Genomic DNA, 20481 nt, shown 5'->3' with positions numbered 1-20481 from the left:
AATAAAATAAAATAAAATAAAATAAAATAAAATAAAATAAAATAAAATAAAATAAAATAAAATGAAAAAGAAGATAAAGCAATAAAAGAAACTGCTAGAGGGTCGTCTGGGTGGCTCAGTCGGTTACGCGTCCGACTTCAGCTCAGGTCATGATCTCACAGTCAGTGGGCTAGAGCCCCGCATCGGGGTCTGTGCTGACAGCTCAGAGCCTGGAGCCTGCTTCCCATTCTGAGTCTCCCTCTCTCTCTGCTCCACTCCTCTCGTGCTCTATCTCTGTCTCTCAAAAATGAATAAACATTAAAACAATTTTTTTTAAAAGGAACTTTTACAGACACATCAAAACCCGTTGGATTTGAAAGGAGGGGAAGTGAAATCTAGGGGTAAATTCTCATCTTTAGATTCAGTGTTTGAGGATTCCCTGGGGATTACTTTGCCTTAGTAGATTGATTGATTGGTTGATTGATTGATTGATTGATTGATTCATTTTTGAGAGAGAGAGAGCGAGATAGAGAGGGGTGGGGGGAGGCAGAAAAAGAGAGAGAGACAGAGAATCCCAAGCAGGCCCCAGCGCAGAGCCAGTTGGGGGCTCTAACCCACTAACCGTGAGATCAGAACCTGAGCCAAAATCAAGAGTCTGCTGTTTAACCAACTGACTGAGCCACCCAGGCGTCCCTGCCCTAGTTATTTTAAACATTTGTCTGTCAGCTAAAAAACAGTAAAAAAGTTAAAGAGAAAAGAAAAGGAAGGACTCCGCCCTTAATCTCACTAATTCCTTCATGCATCCTTTTAATCTTTCAGGTTTCATGCTAGTTATGTATCAGTTCTCCCAATGAGGACGTTTTACATATTTCAAAGAGGTCATCACTGGAAATGCTTTAAATCAATTTAGGAAGAGGACGATATAAGTTGCATCTTCAGTGCTGGGACCTCCAGAGCTCTAGTGAGGTCACCAGAACTTATGTATGGAAAGGGGTACATGCAATAGTTTTGATTTAAACGTACAAGTTCTTCCCCAAACTGAGCCACAGACGGAAATGAGTCCTTTAGTTGTAGGTTAGGGTGGGATTTCACAGTGTCTTAGCTCATCATTAGGAATTTTGTCCATCTGAGGCCATATCCCGTCAAGATCTGTCACATGCAGCACTTTCGGCGTCTACTTAAGTCTGTGCTCTCCACTGTCTTTCTGCAGTAACATGGTGTGGTGCCCCTCACTTCCAGCTTTTGGGAAACTACGAGGCTGTGCTTCCTCAAGTCTGTGTATTAGAGCTAACAGAATAGTCATTATAGGCGTGTCTTCTCTTATTCAGCACAAAATAATGATGATCATAACAATGGTAAAAAATTGAAATGGCGATACTAATTCAGACTCAGACTCAAGATTACCCTCCCTGGTTTTACATGTTCCTTCTCTTTCGTTTTTCTTTCTGAATTGCAAAACAAAAACAAACAAAACAAAACAGCTATTTTCTCCTGGAGAGAGCCCTTCAAGAGGGCTTGATAATAGTTTTTGATAACTGAATTATGTCGCTTGGTTTTCATTTAGAAGAAACTGGCATTTAAACACAGCCTGGGTATTATCCTTCTTTTATTCAGTCTCTATATATGGTCCTAAAGGAACTCATTTCTCTTTGAATCAAGACTCATCTCCAATAAGTTCTTCCTCTTGTTTCTGAGCATTTCAAACATGACAATGCCTCCATTTCTTTTGAAATTATTGTTATTTTCTTGTTCACAATCATGCTACCATAATTTATACATGATTATAAACGTATGTAATTTATAATCATGTGTAGATGCACTTTATTATCTAATCATCGTCTTAACGATTTTATTCTCCCCTTATTTCTGGGAACAGTGTCTCATAATTATCTTACAGGTATTCAAGATATAGCAATTTTATTTAACTCCCCTTTTCAATAACCCTTTTTATTTTAAGTTTTAGAAGAAAAAATTCTCACCAGTATTGTTCAGGGCTCAAATTTTGTTTTATATTTGTATCTCTTCTGAGATAATTTGGGTGCGGCTATCCATGAGAGAGTAATGCCTTAGGAATTGCTTTGTGCATAATTAATATCAGAGAATCTCTGACCTCCAAAACTCAAGGGCTGGTAAAAGTCAGCTCTTCCTCATTCCTGGTTCTGTCTCTCACTTGCTGAAACCTGCAATTTCACAGTATCTTTGGCAACAAATGCTCCTTTCTCTACTTCTTATTTGGTGCATTCAGAGAATGATGCAAAATGTTAATGACCTTGGGGAAAGCCTTTCTCCCAAAGTCTCCCTCCATATTCAGAACCTCGATAGAGAACTAACAACGATCTTGTCAATGTGTTAACATTTTTTTAAATTTTTCTTTATTTGCTAAATTTAAAAACCAGTCAGTTGTCGCATTTAGGACCCTACCACTAATCCAAAGCATTTCAGTAAACACAAGCAACCGTGTATGATTGATATCTTGTTCATGGGATTAATATGTTTAACTATACAAAGGTATTAAATACTTAATGTAACACATATGTTAAAATATCGATTTGGGGGTTATTTATTGAATTTTAATTCTACTCCTTTGAAAGTTCTATTTGATTGGAAAATAGTTGATTCAATAGTGTCACTGGGGTTCACTGTTTTTCTTTTTAATTGAATCTCTGCTGATTTCTGGAGAAATTGGTGGGAAATTTACTTCTAGCTCATACCTGGGACAAACGTACTGCAGGCTTTCAGTCTTTTACTTTTTGAGTGTAAGCCATTAACATTGACTTTTGACCACTAATATTCTTTCTTATTCCTCTCCTGTTCCTTACTCTTTCTTTCTCCTCATTCTTGCTGGTCTTTCTTTTTCCTTCCTACTCATCAAACCTCCTGCTTCCTTTTGCATATAACGTCCAATATTCCAGACCCTTACTTGTTTCTACTCTTAGATGGAGTGTATCTACTTGCACAGTGGATTTTTTGATCTCACTGGACCTTTTAAGGGAGACTGTATGTTCCTTTTCCAATCTGTAAATAGCCACAAAGGGGGAGAATGTAGCCATTGGCTTCCCTTTCCCATTGGCCAAAGTTCACCCCACAGTGGGCCATTTGCACTGCAGTCTGGCCATGTCACTGGACTCTTCTGGCAGCTGTGGGAAAAGGAAGAGTCCGAACTGGCAGCAGGGGCATTCAGAGCAGGAGGCGAGCTTTGTGGGAAAGCCACTGGATGTAGTTAGGTTCCAATCACATCACACAGTCTCTTCTACCTCAACAGCAATAGGAAATGTCTGTAGGTAGGATTTCAGAAGTGCTCACATCCATGTAGCTCACATCCAAAGTCCTGTCACGTCAGGCTCACAAACGACCTAAAGATGGAGAATAGTTTCCAGAAATTTCTTGGTCTATGGTCTCTTAATATCATAATAAAATGCAGGCCATTGTTAAGGCATCTCGGGCTACAGGCAAGAGAATTTCAGGACCCTGGGTGACATAACAATCTGGGAATCTTGCTTGATGCACCTCACACTCAGCTGTTAGCTCTCAGTTGCTTGACTGCTCAGGTGACATTCACTTCCACCCCAAAGGAACTTGACTCTTTCCTGCTTTGCCCTTGTCAGTGGATCCTCCTGAAAACTAATCATCTTTAGAGTCACATGATAAAAGATTTTGAATAGCACCCTCACATACAGTATATGTCACTTCCCAAATTTAAAGGCCCATAAAATACTGTATCTCTTTCCTACTGGTAAGAGATGTGAATAGAAAATACTTTCTATTTCAACTGAGGGAATCTCTGTGTCTCCCAGACCACAGGAATCTTAAGAACTCTATCCATGTGACAGTCCCCCCACACCTCACAGTGTTTATCTACCGCTTTCTGCCTTGTGTGAACTTAGGAGGTGTGTAAGTTATCTACTGCTACAGACTGGCAAACACTAGGCCAGAAATTCGTGGCTTACAGCCACAAAGTTTAATCCCCAAATTGGTGGTTTTAAATTGCAAAACCAAAATTTAAAGACTTAAAAGCATAAAAGCCATTTATTTGATTATGATTCTGCAGTTGGGGTTGGATTCAGCTGGGTGGTCCTTCTTCTCGTTTCACCTGGAAACACTCTGAATGGTGCAAATAGAGTTTGAATGGAGTACCTGGTCCAAGATGGCCTCATTCACACATTCAGCAATTGGCTCAGATATGCCAGTTCTCATTCATTCTCCAGGAGCGTAGATTGGGCTCTACCATATACACCACAGTTGTTTTAGGGCAATGGTTGTTTCACAAAAGTAAAAGCTTCAAGACCTCTCAAGCCAACCTTTAGGGATCAATCGAAATCACTTTTGCCACATTCTTCTCATGTGGTTAAAGGTTATCTGTGTCACACACGTTTAGTCCAGATAAAAGCATGGAGAGATAGATTCCACTTTTTTTTAATTGAGCTATAACTAGCAAATAACATTACTATGGGTCTCAGATGTACAACCTAATGATTTAATATTGCATAAATTCAATATTGCAAGATGATCGCCATAATAGTCTAGTTAGCATCCATCACCACACATAGTTATATTTTTTTCTTGTGATGAAAACTTTTAAGAGCTACCTTTTGTGATTTTCAAATAAAGAATAGAGTGTTATTAACTGTAGACACTATGTTGTACATGATTAACTCCCATATGTAATATTTGTTTATTTTATACCTATAAGTTCCTTCCTTTTTGCCACCTTCACCCATTTCACCCGGCCTCCCTATCCCCCACTCTGGCAAGCACCAATCTCTTCTCTGTATCTATAAGTTCAGTTTATTGATTTGTTTTTTAAGATTCCACAGATAAGTGAAATCATATGGTATTTGTCTTTCTATGTTTGACTTATTTTTTAAGTCATTATTTATTTATTTATTTTGAGAGAGAGAGAGAGAGAGAGAGAGAGAGAGAGAGAGAGAGAGAGAGAATTACCTGGGGAGGGACAGAGAGAGAGGAGAGGACAGATGATCTGAAGTGGGTTCTGTGCTGACAACAGAGAGCCTGATGAGGAGCTCGAACTCATTAACAGCAAGATCATGACCTAAGCTGAGTCAGATGCTTAACTGACCGAGCCACCCAGGTGTCCCTATGTTTGACTTACTTAGCATAATGCCCATAAAGATCCATCCACCTTTGCAAATGGAGATATTCAAAGGGAGAGCAATATCTCATTTTCATGAAGGCAGAAATTTGGAGCTGTTCAGTAAAGCTGAACCTGTCAAGATCTTCTGACTATAATGTTTGGCTCCCACCTACACCCCTTTGAGAGAGAGAAAGAGAGAGAGAGAGAGAGAGAGAGCATGAGTGGGGGAGGAGCACAGGCAGAGGGGGACAGAGGATCTGAAGCAGGCTCCGTGCTGACAGCAGTGAGCCCAATGTGGGGCTTGAACTCACGAACCATGATATCATGACCTGAGCTGAAGTTGGACGCTCAACCGGCTGAAAAACCTGGGTGCCCCATCTGGTCTTTTCGTATTCCACATGCTATTGATTTCCCAATAATACAATTTCTCAGAGTCATTCTGTATGAATTATACAAATTAAAAGATCAAATACGGTGCTCACCATTTAAACACTTAATCATAATAGAGATCCAAAGTCATTGTTATGCACTGATTTTTAATAGGTCATTTATATACCTTCTATTTATGGGAAATACATTTGTAATAATAGTATCTGTTTTTAATAGCTTTATTGAGGTATAATCCACATAGTATACAATTCACTTATTTAAAGTATATAATTTAATAGCTGTTAATATAGAAGACTGTGAGACAATCAACACTATCTAATTTTACAACATCTCTGCCACCTGAAAAGCAGTTTTGTCCCATTCACAGTCACTTCTTATTCCTCTCCCTCACCATCATCAGCAGTCCCCAGAAAGCACTAATCCACTTCCACTATAGATCTGCTTGTCTAGACATTGCATATAAAAGGAATTATATGCTTTGTTATCTTTTGTAACTTGTTTCTTTCACTTAGCATGATGTTCTTAGCATAAGTGTCATCCACCCTGTGGCAAGTATCAGTATTTCTTTCCTCTTTGTTGATGAATAAAACTCCATCTTATGAATATATAATTCATCCATCCGTTGATTGACATGTAGAATGTTTTTCAATTTCAGCTTTTAGGAATAGTGCTCCTATGGACACTGGCGTACAAGTTTCTGTGTGGATATATGTTTAATGTCTCCTAAAAGTAGAATTGCTAGATCGTTGTTGATACATGTTTAAAACTTTTAAGGAACCGCCAAGTTGCTTTGCAAAGTGGCTGCACCAGTTTACAATCCTACTGGCAATTTATGAGAACTCCAGTTTCTCCACATCCTTGCTAACACTTGTTATTTTCTGTCTTCTTTGATTCTAGATGTCCTAGTGGGTATAAAGTGGTATCGCATTATGGCTGAGGTTTGAGTTTCCTATTAACCAAAGGTGTTAAACATCTTTTCAGGTGCCTTCGGCCATTTGTATATTTTCTGTGCCGATATGTTTATTCAGATATTTTACCAAGTTTTAAGCTGAGTTATTATCTTTTTATTATTAAGGGGTAGGAGTTATTTATATAGTCTGAAAACAAATTTCTTATCAGACACAAGTATTTTCTTCTACTCTGTGAGTTGGCTTTCACTTTGTTGATGACATAATTTTCAGTACAAAAGGTTTTTAGTTTGGTGAAGCCAATGCATCTTTCAAAGTCACTATTATGTATTAATTTCTAATAAAATATTTTATATCTTCCACTCATAGGAATTAAATTCTTAATAACCATCACTGTTCGGCTTTTTTTCTGTAGAAATTTTCACTAGATTTGATAGGCACTTTGGGTGGGGGGATGTAGGACTTAGAGATATTGATTGATTTTTTTTTTTTTTTTGGTAATACAATTCTATTCATGAGATGAATTTTACATACAATGAAATGAAGACCTTTTAAGTATATAGTCTGATAAGTTTTGGTAAATGTATGTACTCACATAGCCATTAACAAATTCAAGATTTGGGTGCCTGGGTGGCTCAGTCGGTTGAGCAACCGACTTCGGCTCAGATCATGATCTCACAGTTTATGAGTTCAAGCCCCACATCAGGCTCTGTGCTGACAGCCCAGAGCCTGGAGCCTGCTTTAGATTCTAGCTCTCCCTCTGTCTCTCTGCCCCTCCCCCACTCATGCTCTGTCTCTCTCTGCCTCGGAAATAAATAAACATTAAAAAAAAAAACAAATTAAAGATCTAGAATACTTTTATTAATCCAGAAATTTCTGTCATGTTCTTCTTCAGTTAATTCACCCAGATGTAACTACTGTCCTTATTTGTATTACTGTTTCTTTTTTTATATGAAATTTATTGTCAAATTGGTTTCCATACAACACCCAGTGCTCATCCCAACAGGTGCCCTCCTCAATAACCATCACCCACCCTCCCCTCCCTCCCACCCCCCTATATCACTCTGTTTCAATGTTTAGTGTTTTGTACCTATTCTATAGCTTCATGTAAATTGAATCATAGCATTTACTCATAGTGTATGGTCTCTTTGTTCTTAGATTCATCATACTGAGGTGTGTGTCATTAGTCCATTACTTTTCTTTGCTAAAGACTATTCTGTCTATCCTGAAAACTCTGTCTTTCAAGAGCAATGTATTTGCATTTAATGTAATTGTTAATTTTTTTGGAATAAGTTCATCTTATTGGAGTTTACTTTTTTGTCCCCTTTATAATTTATTTTATTTCTTTTCTATATTATTTTGAGCTAATTGAGTAGATGATTTTCATCTATTATTCAATTTTACCTTCTTTTAACATCTTCTTTTTTAAGTAATAGGCTTTATTTTTTTATAGCAGTTTTAGGTTCACAGGTACATTGAATAGAAGTTGTGGAGATTTCCCATGGACCTTCACGTTCCCTGATTTCAGAGGGTTTGAATAGATATTTTTCCAAAGACATGCACATCAAAATGTGTTCGACATCACAAGTCATCAGGGAGATGCAAATCAGAATCATAATATATATCATTTGATATCTCTTAGAATGACTATTATCAAAAAGACAAGAGATAAGAAATGTTGCTGATGATGTGGTGAAAAGGGATCCCCTGTGGGCCATTGATGGGTGTGTAGATTGGTACAGCCATTATGGAAAATAGAATGGAGGTTCCTCAAAATATTAAAAATAGAACTACCATCCATCAATTCCACGTTGGGTATATATCCACAGGATCTGAAATCATGATTGTGAAGGGCTATCTGCATTCCTAGGTTCATTGCACCATTATTCACAATAGCCAAGGTGTGGTACAACCTCATCCCTGAGTGATGAATCAATATAGAAAATGTGTGATATATATTATTCAGACTTTAAAAAGGGGAAAATTCTACCATTTGCATAACAAGGATGGAGCTGGAGGCCTTGATGCTAAGCGAAACAAGAAAGACACAGACAGAGAAATACTGCATGATCTCACTTATGTGTGGAAATGATATAGTTCAATTCACAGAAGCAGAGAGTAGAATGGCATTGGGAGAAATGGGGAGATATTGGCCAAAGGGTACAAGGTTTCAGTTATGCAGAATGAATAAATTCCACAGATCTACTATATTTCATGGTTACTGTAGTTAACAATACCATAATGTATACTTGAAATTGCAAAAAGGATAGATCTTACACTAAATCTTCTTACATACACACACACACACACACACACACACACACACACACACACAATGGTAACTATATAGAAAAGACAGATGTGCTAATTAGTTTGTGGTGACCTTTTCACATTATATGTGTATCAAAAAATCAACTTGTACCACTTAAATATATATAATCTTTGCATGTCAACATGCCAATTTTGGGACCACTAGTGCAGTCATGAAGCTTCATAATATCCCAGAAAGCAAAAAGCAGTGAGAACACTGAAAACTTGTTATTTTACTGAATTTGTTTTAAAATAATCTTTGACAGGAATAAAATATTAGTGTTGGAAAGGGTTCCCAGTTAAATAATGAACAGCGTTAAAAGTGAAACGGAATTTTTTTAAGTTTATGTATTTATTTTGAGAGAGAGAGAGAGGAGAGAGAAAGCGCCTTCTGGGGGAAGGGCAGAGAGAGAGTCCCAAGCAGGCTCTGTACAGTCAACACAGAGCCCAAGGTGAGGTTCAGCCCACGAACCGTGTTATCATGACCTGAGCTGAAATCAAGAGTTGGATGCTCAACCAACTAAGCTTCCCAGGTGCCCCCAAAATAAAATGGAATCTTGTAATAGTTACCAAGGATGTGATACACTTTAATTCACTGAAATCAATGAATTGTATTATTTGTTTGTTTTTTAAAGTTTTTATTTAAATTACAGTTATTTAACATACAGCATGGTATTAGTTTCAGGTGGACAATATAGTGATTCAACACTTCCATACATCACTCAGCGCTCATCACAACAAGTGCCCTCCTGAATCCCCATCACCTATTTTACCCATTGACATTCCCTCCACTGACCTCCCCTCTAATAACCATCACTCTGTTCTCTATAGTTAAGAGTCTGATTCCTTTTTTTTCTTTTTCTTTTTCTTTTGTTTTCTTCTGTCTCTCTCTCTCTCTCTTTCCCCCCCATACTGGTTTGCTTTATTTCTTAAATTCTACATATGAGTGAAGTCATGGTATTTCTCTTTCTCTGACTGACCTATTTCACTTAGCATAATACTCTCTAGTTTCATTCATGTTTTTGCAAATGGCAAGATTTCATTCTTTTTGATGGCTGAATAATAGTCCGTTGTGTATGTGTACCAGATCTTCTTTACCCATTCATCGGTCGATAGACAATTGGGTTGTTTCCATAGTTTGGTTATTGAAGATAATGCTGCTATAAAATTTGGGGTGCATGTATCCCTTTGAATTATTGTATTCTCTGTAATCAATGAATCTTAAAGCTTCATTATATAAACTTTGGCATGCAAGTAATCAGGCACATCTGCTAATCTCCTCTGCCCACTATGGGCATCGAAATTCTATTGGCAGCCCTAACTTGAGAATCCATACTACTCTTTTACTAGGGAAGAACAAGTAGAGAATTAAAGAGGCTTCCTGCTGCAAAAGTGGGTTCTCTCTACCTCTATTAACTAGAGACAAGTCTAGTGAGTATTTCTGAATGCCTCTGATACTTTCTTTTTTTTTTTTCCAACGTTTATTTATTTTTGGGACAGAGAGAGACAGAGCATGAACGGGCGAGGGGCAGAGAGAGAGGGAGACACAGAATCGGAAACAGGCTCCAGGCTCTGAGCCACCAGCCCAGAGCCCGACGCGGGGCTCGAACTCACGGACCGCGAGATCGTGAGCTGGCTGAAGTCGGACGCTTAACCGACTGCGCCACCCAGGCGCCCCTACTTTCTTTTATTCCATTGACACAAAACAACTTTAAATGAAATAATATCATCCATTTTTTTCCTTCAAGCTAGGCTCTACCTTTCTGTACTTCAATCTCAAAAAATATGTTGTATCTCTTGTGTATTTTGAAATATTTATTCCATCTTGACAACATATATTATTTTACTTCTTTCCCTCTTAGGGTTATAGATTTCTCTTGTTGAAATTCCTATATACCAATCATACAAACTAGCAGAATATCTCAAGGCCTTTGTAACACTACATTTAAAAAATCTCACACATAATGCCTCCGTTATCTTAATAGTCAAAAAACAACAAGAAAAATTATTATCTATCTATCTATCTATCTATCTATATATTTGGCTTTGGTTCACTAACGTGGAACTTTTAAAAGTGAAACTAATGATAGAATTAAAAGAACTTCTTGACACACAAAGTTAATTCCTTTGCTCTGAAAGTGTTCAAGACAAAACAGGATATCCTATCTGAAATGTGCTATAGTCAGAATTACAAGTCATAGAGAACAGGCTATACTTTATGGATGCTCACTGTTTGAACAGTTGTGATTGTGTCAATATCTTTTTTCTTATCAAACCAGAGTGTAGACTGAGATGTGGGGAATATTTCACAATTGGCAATGTTAGAATTGAGCTCTCAGGAAAAGAAAGAACCAGGATGGCAATATGAAAGAAGCTACTAGCTTGTGGGCAGAAGCACTGAAAAAAGTAAGGAAATCAGATGGATTATATTAGAGAGCACTGGGGAAGTCAGAACATACACTATCAGCTTTGCTATCTGTACAGATTAAATAATCAACCCAAACCCTCAATTCATTTTTTGTTTTCTGAGGTAATTTTGAGATGCCATAGCTTTCTCATGGCATTTTTCACTTCTACATTTCTCAGTGTGTAGATGAGTGGGTTGAGAAATGGTGTCCCAATAGTATAAAATACGGCCACCAACTTATCCATGGGGAAAGTGGTTGGGGGGCGTGTATAAATAAATATACATGGACCAAAGAATAAGACTACTACAATGATGTGGGAAGTGCAAGTAGAGAGAGCTTTTTTCCTCCCTTCTGCACTGTGGTTTCTCAGCGAATGCAAGATGACAATGTATGAGATCATCAGTATCACAAAACTGCTTGAGCAAATGGCCCCGCTGTTAGACACCAACAGCATGTTGATCACATAAGTGTCCATGCAAGCAAGTTTCAGCAAGGGCTGCAAATCACAGCAGTAATGATCAATCAAATTGGGTCCACAGAAAGGCAATCTCAAGGCCAGGATAATCTGGGCTATAGAATGTATAAAAGACCCTATCCATGCAAGAACAATCAGGATGGTGCAGACCTGCCGGCTCATGATGGTTGGGTAACGTAAGGGCTTACAGATGGCCACGTAGCGATCAACGGCCATGAGGATGAGGACAAAGATCTCCATGCAGCCAAATAAATGTAGTGAAAAGACTTGAGTCATACACTCATTGTAAGAGATGATTTTTTTTGCAGAGAGTGCATCCACAATTAGTCTGGGGGCTGTGGAAGTTGAAAAACAGGAATCAGCAAGGGACAAATAAAATAGGAAAAAGTACATGGGGCTCTCAAGTGTCCGGCTGGACTTGATGGTCACAATAATAAGCAAATTTCTACCACGGTTCCCACATAAAAAATGAAGAAGATTACAAATACCACTTTCTGTCTCATAGGATCTTGGGTCAATCCTAATAGTATAAACTCAGTTACGCTGTTATTTTGCTGCATAATTTCAGGCAAACTGGAGAAAGCGCAGTTTAGAAATGATCTGCAAAGAAAAAAGTATGAAATGAATTCTCCATTTGGAGGTCAAATCTATATGCTTGATCATGGAAGGTTCACTTACCAATGGGTAATCCCTCGTTTTCTTTTGAATAAAGTCGAAATCACAATATTCATAATCTATTCACCTGACTGCTTATGGAAACGATGAAATATATCGATAATGAAAGAGTACCTGATTCTTCAGGCATAATAAACATTAATTTAGGGGATTTGTTATGAGAGGGTATCTTTTTGAGCTGAATGTCTTTCTTTACTTTACAACAAGGACCTATGAGAATAGAATGTTGCAAAATGGAGACAACTCATGCGTGATTTACATGCTGTACTTTCCTATTACTTGAACCTGGTAGTTCAGTTATAAAGTCTCTTCTAGTAAACATTCTGAACATTGAAGGAATGATGTAGAAACACTGAGAGTGTTTTCCTTAACAAAAACCTAAACACACACACACACACACACACACACACACACACACACAGAGAGAGAGAGAGAGAGAGAGAGAGAGAGAGAGAGTCTTAGCAGTGATCATTCAATTGGTCCACTCAATTGTGAAACTTATTTTAATTTGTTACCTTGACTAAATTTATTTCCTGTTACTTTACCTCTCAATAATTTCTAGTTGCTTACAGTTCTAAATTTGGTATCTATCGTTAAACTTTGTACTTTTACAGTTATACAATAATTATACTATATTATGTTGTCCCTTCATTCAGAATTTTTATGGGTCTTTTAGCATATATTCTTTTTTTAATTATTATTTTTTAAAGTTTTTTTAAAACTTATTTTGAGGTGGGGGGGCGGGCAAAGAGAAAGGGAGAGACAGAATCCCAAGCAGGCTCTGTGCTGTCAGTGCAGAGCAGGACGCAGAGCTCAAACTCACGAAGTGTGAAATCATGACCTGAGTCGAGATCAAGAGTCAGACACTTAACCGACTTAGCCACTCAGGCTGCCCAATTTTCTTGAAACACAGGAGAGATTGAGACTGAAATTAAGGATAAATAGAGAACATTTGGCATAAATCAAGATATTTTTTCAAATGTCATGTTATCTTAAGCACCAGGGATTTGGAAAATTAGCTAAGGAAGCTCCAAATCATAGTTGAAACTTTTCAAAAGAATTCTTGGAATCTATATTCTTGAGTGTTCCATACCCAAACTTCAGTAAGAGAAGATAGAGACAGGAAGGAAACAAATATTTCCTTATATATACCAAACAATGGAAAAATCCTTTTCTATTCTCATCACATATATCTTCCAAATAGTAGCACAATTAAAAGGTAATTAGAAGGTGCCAAATCATTTAAGTATATTTACAACATATATTCGGGACAAAGCATAGTTTTCTCAAATATAAATGGGTTTCAGAGGTCAATCTTTAAAAACACAGCACAAATGAATAATGGGCAAAAGGGCTGATTTCAAAAGGAACTCTTCTTATTAAAAATAATTAAGCATGGGAAAAGATACTCAATGTCACTCATAGTTAAATAGATTCAAATTTAAATTCCAGTTATATATCTTTTCAACTATCAGATTAACAAAATGACCTTTTTGATAAATGTCTTTTAACAAGCAGTGCTGAAAACGATATGGGAAACAATCAACCCCACACATTTTTGGTAGGAGTTTAAGTGGGTGCAATCTCTCAGGGAGTGATTTTCAACATGGATGCTAATTTCAACTGCACCTACACATAGGTCTGGTGATTCTGTTTGCTGCAGATAATCCCACTCATGGGTACGAAGATAATCATAGCAGCCTTTTCCATGTTGGCAAACAGTGAGAAACAACTTCAATGCCCCTCACAATGGAGCCAAATGAATCAGGGAATAGTATTTTATGCAATCGCTGATAAAAAATGAAATTGTCAACACAATATGCAATGATTTCTAAAATATGCTATAAAGTAAAAGAGCTCAGGACTTTCTGCTGAGGACAGTAATATTTTTATTAACAATATCACACATGCATAGACTCATATCAACTAATTGTATTTGAGAGAGTACCAAAATAGCATAATATATGTGGCCTCAGGGTGGGGAAATTGCATTCTTGGTAACACAGTTAGGGGGATGACCTTCCTTTTAAAATATTGTCCTTGGTGAGTGAGAATATGTTATAATCATGTTGCATTAAAAATAAAGCTTTTAAACACCTTAGTAGTTGGTTTGTTATTCACATTGGCATATGACTCATTCATAACACTGTCTTCTGATGTAGGCTGTGGGAACAGCAAGATTCTTAGAGCTAGAGTAAGATTGAGGAGTCTCAGTAAGAGGGTGATTCGGCTATAGGGACAGTTTTGGACTTAAGGCTCTTTACCCCATCATGCACCACCACACTGCCATTCGCTACATGTGCTCCTGAAGTCTTAGGAGTTTGCCAGATATGCTCCTGGTCAAACACTTCAGCAAACAGTAATGAAAACTTGTTTGTTGTTTCTAACGATTAAGTATTATAAAAAAACACCTATATATTATCTATCTATCTATCTATCTATCTATCATCTATCTATCATCTATCTACCCTATCTATACCTATGTCTATCTATCTATCTATCTATCTATCTATCTATCCATCCATCTATATCATATATCATCTATCATCTATCTATATCTATATTTATCTATATCTATCTATCAATCATGTATCTATCTATCATCTACTTATTTATCATCTATCTATATCATCATCATAATCATCATCCATTATCTATCATCTATATATGTATATATCTATCATCATCCTCTATCATCTATCTATCTATCTATCATCTATCTATCATCTACCTGATAGAGACTGAAACATTTGTATAGTTCACATAAAAATAAGAGTGACTTACATTAGAATGAAGCAACATAAGGTAGGTGATTTTTATCTGTTCGCTGCTGGATTTAAGCACCTAGAAAAAATGTATCTAGTTAGTATAAGTATTCTTTGAGTGAATGGAATAATTAAGAGAATTTCCTACTGATACAACCCAATAGTGTTTGGTCCTATTCAATACTCAGTTACCACTGAAAAGGGAAGCCTACTCCATCCAAAATAAAGCCATCATCTCCATGGAGCATTTACTGGAACACTCAAAAAATGTTACTTCCAATTGACTATCTCTATGTCAGGAGCTGCTGTGCATTTATTTTATTTCCATCTTCTCAGTTTAGATTGTAAAGTACTTCCAGAAAATTCACCAAACTTTCTTTCCTTCCCACAAATGGCTTTTATGTATTAGATGCATACTGTGGCATTGATCAGATTAATTGTCCCTGAGTATTAAATACAACTAAGTTAATTCCCAACACAAATCTTACTGGTTTTGATAAGAGCTTATGTAAAGGTTAGGACGTTCAGTTGTTCTGTTTTCTTCACAAGGTAATTTGGCCACTCTTTACTCAAATGAGAATTAAAAAGAACAAAAAAAAATGTTTCTAAAGTTCTGTCTGATTATCTGGAACCAGGATCTCTTCAATGTCACTGAGATTCAGGTTCTTACCTGCATGCTAGAAGACAAAATCGGTCTCCGATTTATCCCACACTTTCTGAAATCCACGGTCACACGGAATTTTGACTGGGAAATGCTTCTCTTTTCCTTTTCCTATGGTAGTATTTAAATATTAATGATGATAGAGTCTGGGGAAGGTCATTCCCTAAAGTGTCCCTTCCCTTTTAATTAAGAAGCATGAACTAGATGTGATAAAGAACTTAATATTTAATATAATTAGATTATGAGAAAAAAGGTGATATATTCTTGTAGTTAAAGCTGTTTATTTGAATCATAAATGTCATCTTTTGACTGGAATAAGAAAAAAATATTATCTATAATCCAGTGTCCAAGATGTGGTTCCTGATTCCATTATCCAAGAAAATGAATTGGGACTTCTTAAAGAAATGGCTGACTCTAGGTATGGGGTGGGGAATGTACAAGATGAACTGGAATACCTTGTAATGCTAGAAAGTAAGAAAGTGCTAATGCACACACACGTACACTCACGCTGTGATGACAATATGCCAAGGGGACACAGGAGCAAACTGAAATAGCCCCTAGTGCCAAAAGCAGGAAAAAAAATTGAGCAACAAGATAAATGACACTGAATTGAAATATAACTCATAGTATTACAAATTCATGAGTTCATATTGATGTAGCAATGAAATAAATAGCTAATAAATAGGGGGTAATAGACAAATCTCCCATAAAAAAGAATTCCTAATGATTATGTAGGTACCCTGCGCTCAAAGAGTCATAGGATAACTCTCAATCCTTCCAAAAGGCACATTGTGGAATGGGGCAGGGTGGGGAGGTAAATTTATAAGGAGAAGAAATGTGACAAACACAAGCTCAACTAGGTGATCAAGGTTAACATCAACAGTGATGAGTCCCATTGAAAGTATATACTCACTTGTACGAAGTGATGAACATGGCACTTTTCCTCTGTGACCTCTCTCCCCATAACCCACAACACCAGTCTAATCTTGAGTAAAATATCAGACAAACCCCAAATGAAAGTTTTTATATAAAATGTCTGGCTAGTTCTCAAAACGTCAAGTTCACAAAAAAAAAAAAAAAAAAAAAGAAAGAAAGAAAGAAAGAAAGAAAAGTTAAGCATGCACTTATCATGATCAGCACTGAGGAAGGTGTAGAACTGTTGAATCGTTGTATTACACACCTGAAACTAATATATAATAAAGTATGAAACTGTATGTTAGTTATACTTGAAATAAATAAATAAGAGAACAGTTGGAGGAACTGTCACTGTCTGGAAGTGCTGAAGAAGACATTGACAATGGAGTGTAAGGTGGCATGCGGGATGGTGTTCTGGAGAAGAAAAATGGCATTAGTTAAAAACAAAGTACGGTAAAACCTTGGATTGCGAGTAACTTGTTCTGTGAGTGTTCTGCAAGACAAGCAAATATTTCTAATAAAATTTTAACTTGATAAACGAGCGATGTCTTGCAATAGAAGTACCACATCATGCCTAACATCACATGATCACAACTGAGCCAATGGTTCTTCTCTCTCTCTCTGTCTCTCACTGTGGGATTGTGGGTGATCATCTCCTATGCTCAGATGCTTGGTCTCAGGCCATGGTGTTTGGTAGAAATCAGTGATTTTTTAGGAGGTTGGAAGGTGCCCACAACTGGAACTAGTGTATTTTTTATCACTTCAAAGCATCTATGGACAGTCCTTTGCTTTTCCATACAAGAGTAAGCTGAGGAATCCTTTGCTTCCTTCCAGGTCAGGCTGCCTGCAGATACAGACCCTTTCCTCTGCTGTCTTTTTGACAGTTATAGCAAATACAGTATATGACAAGTACTTATTAATATTGTACTACAGTTAACATCCATGCTAGCAAAAGATGCAGAAGAAGATTCCATTGAGCCAATAGATAGCAGTGGTTTTGTTACTGATAGTGAAAGTCATTCCGTGTAATAATTCTCCACTCTTTTATTACCCTCACACCAGCCACGAAGATTTTCTAAGGTGAATGCAGGTTAATTTGTTTATTTTTCTTATATGTTGTATTTTCTTTATTATTTGGTACTATATTACAGTATCGTAATCATTTTTATAAGGATATTTTTTGGTTTGTGGAATGAATCATCTGAGTTTCCATTATTTCTTACAGGGAAATTTGCTTTGATATACAAGTGCTTTGGATTATAAGCATGTTCCTGGGAATGAATTATGCTCACAAGCCAAGGTTTTACTGTACCCTGAATAAAGTATGGATATTAGTTAAAAATCATGTGTTCACATCAAGTGAATTAGTTGTGACAAATGTACCATACTATGTAAGATGACAACAGGAGAAACTGAGTGCACGGTATATGGGAATTCTCTGTATCATTTCCATAATTCCCGTGTAAATGTAAACCTGTTATAAAATTAAAGTTTATTAAAAATAAACAGCTTATTTCATTTAAAACATCATCAAAGTTTATCTGTGTTTTAGCATGGCTCAGAAATTTCTTCCTTTTCAATACTGGGTAACATTCCATTGGATGTATGCCACATTTTATTTATTCATACGTTGATGGACACTTGGACTGCTTCCATATTTTGGCTATCATGAATAATGCTGCAATGGGCATGAGTGTACAAATATCTCTTCCAGTCCCCACTTTCAATTCTTCTGCTATAACCCAGAAGTAGAAATCCTGGATCACATGGTCAGTCTATTTTTAACTTTCTGAAGAAAGTCATAGTGTGATTCACAGCGGCTGCACCATTTTTATATCCATTTTTTAAAATTTGTTTAATGTTTATTTATTTTTGAGAGAGACAGAGACAGAATGTGAGTGGGTCAGGGGCAGAGACAGAAGGATCCAAAGCAGAATCCAAAGCAGGTTCCAGGCTCTGAGCTGTCAGCACAGAGCCCAACATGGGGCTTGAACTCACGAGCTGTAAGATCATGACCTGAGCCACCCAGGCGCCCCACAATTTTTATATTCTTATGAACAGTGTGTACACAAGTGTTTACTGATGCTGAGTATCTTTTCATGTGCTCTTTACCCATTTGCATAGAGATATGTTTTGAGAAATATTTATTCAAGTCCTTTGTTGATACTGAGGTGTCAGAATTCCACGAGTTGCCATTTTACTCTGTTGATATTGACCTTTGATATGTAGAAATGTTTAATTTTGAGGCAGTTTAATTAATTAATTGATGTCTTCTGGGCCTGTGTTTTGGTGTGATATTCAAGAACTTAATGTGTAAGCTAATGTCCTGAAGCTTTTTTTTTCATTTATATTTTCTTCTAAACATTTTATAGTTTTAGCTCTTATATTTAGGTCTTAATCCATTTTGAGTTTATTTTGCATATGGTATATGTTAAAGGTCAACCTTCATTCTTTTCCACATGAATATCTAGTTTTTCCAAAACCGTTTGTTGAAAAAACTCTTTTTCCCCTTGGATGATCTTGGCACCCTTGTCTTTTCACCATATTTATGATGGTATATTTCTGGGCTCTCAAATCGATTCCATTTGTCTATGTGCCTGTCTTTATGCCAGTACCACACTGTTTTGATTATTATAGCTTTATAATGAGCTTTAAAATCAGGAGATGTGAGACATACAGCTTTCTCTTTTCAAGAATTTTTTTAAGCTAAAGATCACTTGAGTTTCCATATGAACCTTTCAACTGAGTTTTCTCTACCTGTAAAATTATCATTGAGGTTTTATAGGGGTTATATTAAATATGTATTGTTTTAGATATTATCGACATCTAAACAATTATTGAATCTCCTGATCCATGAAAAAATATGGTATCTTTCAGAGTATACACACACACACACACACGCACGCACACACACACATACGTGTGAAGAGATTTGTTATCAAGAATTGGCTTTTGTGTATATGGAGGCTGGAAAGTGCAAAAGCTGTACAGCCAATGTCCCATTCTGAGCCTAAAGACCAGAAACTGCTATAAACCAGTAAGAACTGATGTCCCAGTTAGGGTCCAGAGGCAGAAGGCTGCTGTAGAATGAGGAAGAGTAATGTGTCAGTGTGCCAGCCATCAGACAGGAAGAGATAATGGTTCAGTTCAAAGGCTCATGGGCAGGAAACTTCCCTCTTACTCAGGGGAGATCAGCCATTTGTAATTTTCAGGTCTTCATTTGGTTGGATGAGGACCCTACATCAGTCAGAGCAATCTGCTTTATTCAGTCTATCAATTCAAGTGTTAATCCCAGCCAGAAAATCCTCATACTCATGACACAAAGCAATAGTCAAAAAAATATTTGTGCACCCTGTGGCCCAGGCAAGTTAACGTATAAAATTAGCCAACACAAGTCCATTGTTTATCAACCTAGCACCTATACATATCACCTTAAGCCATACTTAATCTCTAAATAAATACAACACAAGGTCACAATTCCACCTAACATTATACAACTGTCCTGCATACAACTGAAAATGCACTAAACTCTCCCCAAGAAGGGAAGGTAGAGTTTTGGGGTGATTATTTTCTTCTTGATATTCAGTAAGTTAAATACTGTGATAGAAATTAAGAAATACAAAAATGGCATTATAAAAAGGAAGCACAATCTTTGCTAGTGAGTCGCTAAGGATAACAATATGTGGTGCCTCTCCCATTTCTATCCTTTGATTACAGGACCTGGCTATGGGAGGAACAGCAGCATATAATGGGTGCTGATTCAGAACACACACGGCCTTCCAGAGAACTGAAGACTCTTGCTCCATCCCTGCAAGGTATTGCCACCCAGCTGGTACTATAACTAATTCTGTAAAGGGTCATCCCACCATTTTATCAGGACAATTGCCTCAAGATAATGGCAAA

General features: G+C 37.0%; 1 protein-coding gene across 1 annotated transcript; it reads right to left on the bottom strand.

The window, feature by feature from the left end:
* Positions 1-11190: 11190 nt before the first annotated feature.
* On the bottom strand, positions 11191-12122 carry LOC121043845 (olfactory receptor 4C11-like). Its single transcript, XM_040495844.1, is given in 2 exon segments — positions 11191-12008; positions 12011-12122. Coding segments are annotated over 2 exon segments (930 nt in total).
* Between the last annotated feature and the right edge of the window lie 8359 nt (positions 12123-20481).

The sequence above is a fragment of the Herpailurus yagouaroundi genome, unplaced genomic scaffold (genome assembly GCF_014898765.1).
Source record: "Herpailurus yagouaroundi ecotype Mexico unplaced genomic scaffold, PumYag 187, whole genome shotgun sequence".
In the NCBI taxonomy this organism is placed as follows: domain Eukaryota; kingdom Metazoa; phylum Chordata; class Mammalia; order Carnivora; family Felidae; genus Herpailurus; species Herpailurus yagouaroundi.
Note: the sequence above shows the minus strand (reverse complement) of the source record. Positions and strands in the feature narration are given on the sequence as shown.